Source organism: Branchiostoma belcheri, unplaced genomic scaffold, assembly GCF_001625305.1.
Source record: "Branchiostoma belcheri isolate BF01 breed outbred unplaced genomic scaffold, Haploidv18h27 scaffold90, whole genome shotgun sequence".
NCBI classification, from domain to species: domain Eukaryota; kingdom Metazoa; phylum Chordata; class Leptocardii; order Amphioxiformes; family Branchiostomatidae; genus Branchiostoma; species Branchiostoma belcheri.
The window spans coordinates 1,389,184-1,397,152 of NW_017804576.1; the positions used below are offsets into that span (position 1 = coordinate 1,389,184).

The following is a 7,969-nucleotide window of genomic DNA, read 5'->3' on the forward strand; positions in this document are numbered from 1 at the left end:
GCCCAGGAAGGCGCGGCATGAAGCACTGTTCAATCAGACGACAGCTAAAATGACGTCTAAACAACATTTATCTAATCCGTGCGCCAGGCAGAAGCCTTTTTGCCAAATATAACACCTTACAAACTCATCGCAAAGAAAGTCCTCCTTCGAGTATGAATGGTTTACAGTTTTTCATTAAGTAGTATTTCTACAAAACACAGGGGGTAAACTGAGTATGCTAATGGCCACAGACAAATAGCTAGTAGCTACACACCTGTTGTCGCAAAAGCACCTGACAGACAGCAGCACAGCCACCACAGCAGCGCCAGTGATGTTCCGGTGATCCACAGGTTCCCCATTCTGCCGCCAGACGGCTGACTCGTGCTGTGCCAGCTCTTTGTAGTGAACGTCTCTAGCTTTAAAAGTTCCGTCGCGCGATTTTGCCGTACGGCAGGATTCTGTCATCAACTAAGTACTAAAAAATGGCGCGCGTGGCATTTCATTTCGCGGCACGAACTTTCGTGTCACGAAGCAAGGTAACCATGGGAACGGCTACCAAATAAGGTAACACTTGGGTAGAAGTTATGCAATTAAAAGAAGTTATCGAATATTTATTTAATTAGTTGCCTCCCTCCGATATTTTCTGACATGTCCTTTCTGAATTATTCAATGACTGGGGCTATGCGACTGCCCGTTCCGGTACCGGAATTTCTAATTATAGTAAAAACACATATTTTTGTGCCTATTAAAAGTATTTTAGATTGGTCATTTTTACTGTATTCTAAATTTGGACCTTTTTGCTGTTATTCTAGATCATGAAAGATTTCATAAGAAATATCATATCTGTAAGTTTCTATCATTACTGATCCAAAGGAGCTACACTTAACACCTGCTTAAGACTCAAAAATTATTTTCCTTACGCAATCTGACACATATTACCTTACTCCGCCAGATGTTTCCACACTTTATTTACTCAATACAGGGAGTGCATATCTTACATTACATTCCTCGGCAGATAATGCGTTGTAATGTTTCTTTTTACGGATTAAGGTATCAAGCCGATTAATGCGTTATGTTAGGGCAAAACCAGTACCTAGTCACAAGAGGAAGATACTGTTTTACTCCTGGATTTCAGACAATAATTTCAAGTTGTGCACTGATCTGTGAAGTGGTTTCTATGGCATCGCTATTGTTTTCTTGATTAAAAGGCTTACAATCTTGTCTAATATGTCAATTTGTACACGAACGAACGAATGGTTGGAGTAGGAGTTCAGATACAGTATTCTAAAAGTTTCCTTCACATGTCGCGTATCAGGTTAACCCCGAGTTCCACGCTACCTCACAATCACCTTACTTGGTGCAGTACAGCCCTTGGTACAGTCCCAGTAAAGCGTGTTAAAATCTCCTGACTTGTACCACAACAGGTCTGTCGATAGCAGTGAACTTTGGAGCAAATCGTTTAATTTCATTGTTTTAAGACTACCTAATTTTCGATGAAAGAGTAAACTTCGAAATTCGAAAGTAAATGACAAGTTAATGATGACGTCACATAACGTTATAACGTCGTTGAATTGATGTCAGTGATTAGCCTGGTACAGGACGGACGAGGGAAAGCGACCGTTTGGAGGCTGACAGGCTGGGATGCCATTATGAATATTGGGCTTGCTAAATGTATGATAATGTATTCATCGGCTGTTGGACCTTACCTCTATTGTTCAGACTTTGTATAGCTGACGTATTACTGCTGCAATAAGGCAAATGTTTGTGCCCTGATTGACTCATTTTTCTATAGCTTATATGGGTCACAAAACATAGATACAGCGTTTCTCAAAGACTTGCATCTAGTTCGGTAGTTCCCCATAGTTGTATTGAGTAATATCTGCCACTCCGTTTTCATGTTAAACGAAAATATTGATAAATTCTGCTGCATTTAAGCTTGATTTGGATTTGAGTCATAACCTTGAGATAAGACCATCACGTGGGTACAAAGCTGATACTGACAGACCTTTGGTTAGGTGACATCATCGTCATGCGGAAATCTTTGAACCCAGACTGAAGGTTTCAGCAGTCCAATTTGCCCAGTAGAACCGTGATCATAAACAGGTTATAACTTGTCTAACCTTCACCGAAGTCAGTTCCAGCTTGCTTCAGTCGCAGGTGAGATTGACGACCTTAAGTTGGTATTTTGCAAGAGATGACTGGTATCCCACGGTTAGAATGGGGATCTCCTTGAGGAGGGGGTAGTGTAATTTTAACTGTTGGCTCTTCATGATAGGGCAAGACCTGTTGTTTTCGCTCTAAATTGTGGTAGGTTGTGTTAGACGGTCTAGTCTAAACTGGGTCGTGCGTCTGCCTCGACGATTTAAAATCATTGTGCAGTGTGGAGCCCTTACCTTGAGTGCTCATTTCTCTAAACATAGACAATAAGCTGTGCATGTATGGGAAATTAGGAACAACAATTTACTAGGTTTGTACAGTACTATAAATCTGTGGGGTATACGGATGAACAATGTTGTCCAATACAATATTCGCCTTCTTTACATGAGTCATATTCTATAGTCAGTTCTGGATCTTTTCAATAATTTTATGGGTACATTTTCAGGTCTCTGTACGACACGCATAACAGTTAAGCATGGCTGAACCCGCGAAGGATCTTTCCGGGTAAGTAAATATCTCATTATTGAGCTACTATGATCGCAGAAAATTTTTTAGAAATATCATGATCAGGTTAATTTTAAAGATAACCTATAAAAGCACAGAATTATATTCATTGGTCATTTCAGCCACGTGGCCCACGGCCGTGGTCACTTACCAGTAGACGTTTCATGATCAGTAACGCTATCATTATAGATACTACTCGACATACTGAACGGATTCTATTAAATAGCCTTGATCTAGCTTTTGCTTGTGAACATCCTTGTCTTATTCGTCAATCAACAGCTTCGAGATCACTGGAGAAATGGACGAAGAGGAACAAGGCATGCTAAGAAGCCTGGCCGCTGCCAGTGGTGCGGATAAAGCTGATGTATTGAAAGAGATTCAAAACTATGCTGCAGAAAACTTGGAGGCATGGAAGAATCAGAAGGTTTGCGTGGGCGTCGTGGGTGACCCCGGAGCGGGAAAGAGCACCTTCATCAACTCCATCCGCGGGCTGAGGCCGAAGGACCCTGGTGCAGCTAAGGTCGACGTAAAGGAAGGTACTAAAGTCGTCACCGAATACCCCCATCCAGATCGCCCGGATAACCTCATCTTCGTCGACTTTCCCGGCGTTCTCCTGAAGAAAGGAAGTGGTGACCAGCGCGACTTCGACATCCAACAGTACCTCAACGAGCATGGGGAGAAGATGGAGCAATGCCACGTGTTCCTGGTGTTCAGCAGCGGCCGCATCCAGCACAACGCCGTGCAGATCGGGATGAAGGCCCGGGAGATGAGGAAGAAGGTTCTCTTCGTCAGGTCACAGTTCGACCTAGATGTGATGAAGAGGAGAAACGACGACCCAGAGTACTTCAGAGGCAATACCGAGGCCGACCTGATGAAGGAACTCCGCCAAGACTACATCAAGGTCCTGAAGGACGTTGGATGGGGGAAAGAGGTCAACCCTCGAGATGTATTCATCATCAGTGGCCTGCTGGACAGCGTGCTGAATGGGTCCTGGGACATCCCCAAGTTCCGGAAGGCCATGATCGGAGATCTGAGCACTCTTCAAAAGCTGATCGTCATCAACACCTGCCGGGACTTCTCCAAAGAGACCATCAAGGAGAGGGGAGACATCTTCAGAAAGCGCGCGTGGTTCGTTGCGATGGCAACAACAGCGGGCTCCTTTGTTCCATTTGCTGGTGTTGCTTCTATGCCGGGTAAATAATACAACGATAAAATTTGTTTCCTTCTGCTACCTTCTGCTGTTAAGAAAACGTCAAACCTTCCACAGAAGCATACCAATCTATTTACTCCATTTGTGGAACTTGTTTTGCAATGTAGTCTAGATCACGGTATCATGTATGAAAAATCAACAGACATTTTGTCAAATTGCATTGCAGGTTGATTAAGAAACGAACGATGTGAACTAATTGTATAAAGTTACTTGACACAGGCGCACCCCATGGCTCCGTTTGTCAACACGCGTGTTCAAATTCCAGTAGAGCAAGAAAAAACAAAAGGGGGGGGGTGATAATGACAGTACTTAACTTTGCGGTAGTGTCTTTTCGTGATTTATTCTGTAAAAAAGGACTGGCCCCTACAGATGCTCATATTGCACATTTTCCATTCTCATTTCTCCACACTACTATTTACCTGTTTCTTTCTTGATCACAGCTACCTTCGCTACCGCGTACTTTCTGTACAAAAGAGGGTTCTGCCTCACAGACGCTCGCGTGGAACAGCTCGCCAAGATGGCCGGCAAGAGCCCGGAGGATCTCAAGGCGTTCTTGTCTACTAAGCTGCTGGGCAAACCGAAGTTAGAAAAGGGTGAGGATGAGGTTAAGCTTGTTGTCGAGCTTATTTTTGGTGGATTAGGCATGGTAACTGCCATTGTTGTTGACCAGGTAGTAGATGTGGCCGTTCCTGTGATTGGCGCTGCTATCACAGCCCCATTGTCCTATGGCATAACAGTCAAAGTCCTGCACACATTGATTTCGCTCATGGAGAAGAGCGCCGGCGAGCTGTTTGATTATGCCCTCAAGGAAAGTGAAGTGTGAAAGTTCCTTGAAGTGTTCTGTGAAACCCGCATATTAGGGCTGCTTGCAGAATGGCTTTGAAGCGTTAATTACACGAGGCGCGGACAGGCAAATATTGTCGGCAGGTGGTTGTTTCTTGTTTTAGAAATAGGGTTACAATTTGTTCAAGATAACTTATCGAACGCCATATGTATAAGCTACTCAAGAGCATGATGATGATTTTAATACCGTGATGATGAAGCCATTAACTTGGTAATGATCTTTAGAGTCAAAGATACTTTGATACATGAAAATGTTACATTTCACCCCATGATGAGTGAGTTTCCACTCTTTTCATCAAAGTCCATACATTACTTCATGTTTCTCTAGAGAGTGAATTTTTTTTTCTAATTGCTTTAAAGTAATTCAATTCTAAGATTGCTTTATTCTGGATAAGCTGTATTCCTGTAATGTCTTATTTTAGGGCAAAACCAGAACCTAGTCTCAATACGATGACATTCTTTTTCTTAGGATCTAGACGGTAATTTCAAGTTGTGTGGCATTGATCTGTCAAGTGGTTTCTGTGGACTTACTTTTGTGCTGAATAGAAGGCTTGCAATCTTGTCTTGTGTATTGTATCGATTTGAGCACACATGAAAGAATGAATGGTTTGAATGATGGACTTTTGATATTTAAAGAGTTTTATTCACATGTCATGTGGAAGGTTGGCCTCGACTTCCATCCGCTCACAATTACCTTACTTGATGCAGTCACAGTAAAGCGTGTTAAAACTGCCTCACTTGCACCACGACATTCCTGTCCATTATAGTGAACTTTGGAAATAATCGTTTAACTTCATCGTGTTAAAGCTCAACATTCATCAATTAAGACTGAATAGTAAATTGAAAACCTTTTGGACATAACGTTCATCCTCCGTAAATCTATCTGTTTATGTTGTCAACTGGTGACACGACAGCACTGAAGGCATGTTTGGCATTTGTGTGTTTATTGGTCGCGACGACAAACAAGAAAATAGCTGGACAAACAGTAACTTTTGACCGAAGCCCACAATGAGCCAACAAAGAGCCGACCACGGCATGGTCAAAGTCCTCCGGCTGATGGGCTAGTGCTGAAGATTGGACACTCTGGCAAAACGTTTTAGAATGTATGTCTGGAATTTTATATTGAATGATTGTACCTTCCTGTTTTAATCTATGTGATAAGAATTTTGTATTATGTTGCCAATGAGTCTAAGATGAATGAATTGTTAAAGAACCACAATTCAGCCTATGTAAGGCTGCAAGTGTTTTTATTCTCAATAAACCATTTCATCATCACCATCATCATATATTTTTCATTGGCTCAGCCAGAACATGTCGTTACATGAACAGCCATCTAGCGATAGCTACATGTATTATAAAGGGTTCACTCTGCTAGAGAATACAGTCAATAGGTTATACACACAATCAATACGATACTTGGTTACAGAGCTACATTCGGTATTTACATACCCTGCTGGTATGTGAAGGCCGCTTCTACTCCAATCTTCACCAAGTAGATGTTGGGAGGGTCATTTTCTAATTCTAAACGGCTTTGGAGCTTAAATGTGTCAGCCGAAAAACAGGGTTTTCTCTGAAAACGATTGTCATAAAATGTTCAAAAGGAAATGAAGATTATATATACTAGTATTGAAAACTGTTTTCTTCAGAGAGGCATTCATGACAACATGACTTTGCGGTCGTTGTTCTCACCAACGACGGGGTAACGACGATTCGATGTCGAGATTCTGCCGTCCACAGCCCATCGCACGATCTGCTTGCCTGACGACGAAGGAATTTCTGAGTGTTCGACAATCGCTTTCGTCATGCTGACATCCCACAACGGTTAACTATAGGGCAGCACGTAGGCGCCAGGCCTAATCAATGAGTTTATCGCACCGAACTCTGTAACGTTAAACAGTACATAATTAGTTTGTTCCCTATAAGTATAAGTACCAATCACAGGCTTGCTCAGACCTGTCTCAAACTTCAGACCTCTGCCGTGCGTGTGACGTTTGTTATCAGTGTGATCAGGCCGTCCTGTGTACAGGCATGTGGAACAGATAGCCTTGTTCCTCGTGTTTGTCGTGTTTTGTTTGTCTGTGGGCGCGCAGTCCTGGCCCGTTTAGCCGCCTAAATGTACGGATTGGCAGGTGACAGGTGTGTACAACAGAGGGAGGTGTGCCCGGGCAACTAAAAGAAAGTATTAAAACGACAAGTGTACACACATCCGACAGGTTTAATGTGAGACCTTACAATGCACGTCTGTCAGATATGTTAACACTGCAGACAGCAAACGGGTAAGTGGGCGACTTAAAAGCGATTTACCCGGGCGAAGGGTAAAGGCAGGTATGTCAGTTCCCGTAACAAAAAGTGACATAGATTCACCTAAAAGAGTATATTTTCTTTAGTAGGCCACTTTTCTGTCAAACTATTTTAACATTTTGTTACATACTTTTTCATTGTGTTTTGATCAAATCAGTTGTTTTCACTATTTGCATGGTACTGTAAACAGTTACATTAGATTGTATCAACAGCCAAACAACCGAAACAGGTGCCTGTCACTCTAGGCACCTTCTCCAAGACAGGAAAAGGGGAAGTGAAAAAGTCGCAGAAAGCTGTAGCATAGTGGCAGATGGTGGTTAAAGTATAACCCTGCCACAGCAACTGTCACTCCCTTACTAGTATGCCTGTAGGCTCACGTTGGCAACCGTCGTATGCTACGAGTAGCGTTACTTGTGGTGTCACGACATGCTCGAGGGGCCAAGTCCACTTCTTCACTTCCCGAGGAGGGGTCAGGTTTCTCCGCATTACTTAATTAAACCCCTACAGAGTACTTCCCTCCCAAAATCTTACGCACTTATTTAGTTGTCTATATGTTAACTGTGAAATACTTGTTTAGTTGTCTATTTGTTAACTGTGCAATATTTGTTTCTCTGTTTTTAAACACTAGCATACAATTCAGCGCTACTTTTTAGTTGCGCTGCCACATGCTAGAGATTGTACTCATCGATCAATCAATAAACAATTATTAAAATCTGCAAAATAGTCAGTTCTGGCAGTCATCAATGAAATAAAAATTGTTTCAACTACGAATCATTGTTCTTCAGACAAAGAAAATTCCTGCCTGACCCTTGTCAGTGATATCACTAGAGTCTTCAATGTCGGATCATCGCACCACGTCAGGTGGTATTCTTGAAATAAGAGCTTAAACAAAAACATAAAAATGAAAAATAAATAAAAAATTTAAAGTTAGGTAGAAAATAACTGAATTAAAATTAAAAATATAAGTTGAAAAAT

At 42.1% G+C, this 7,969-nt stretch overlaps 1 protein-coding gene across 1 annotated transcript; it reads left to right on the top strand.

Annotated features, from left to right (window-relative positions):
- Positions 1-2,037: 2,037 nt before the first annotated feature.
- LOC109487936 (interferon-inducible GTPase 5-like) lies at positions 2,038-5,911 on the top strand. Its single transcript, XM_019792037.1, has 4 exons — positions 2,038-2,136; positions 2,582-2,640; positions 2,920-3,833; positions 4,291-5,911. The coding sequence occupies exons 2-4, from the start codon at positions 2,612-2,614 to the stop codon at positions 4,671-4,673; spliced, it is 1,326 nt and encodes a 441-aa protein (XP_019647596.1). The 5' UTR covers positions 2,038-2,136; positions 2,582-2,611; the 3' UTR covers positions 4,674-5,911.
- The last annotated feature ends 2,058 nt before the right edge of the window (positions 5,912-7,969 follow it).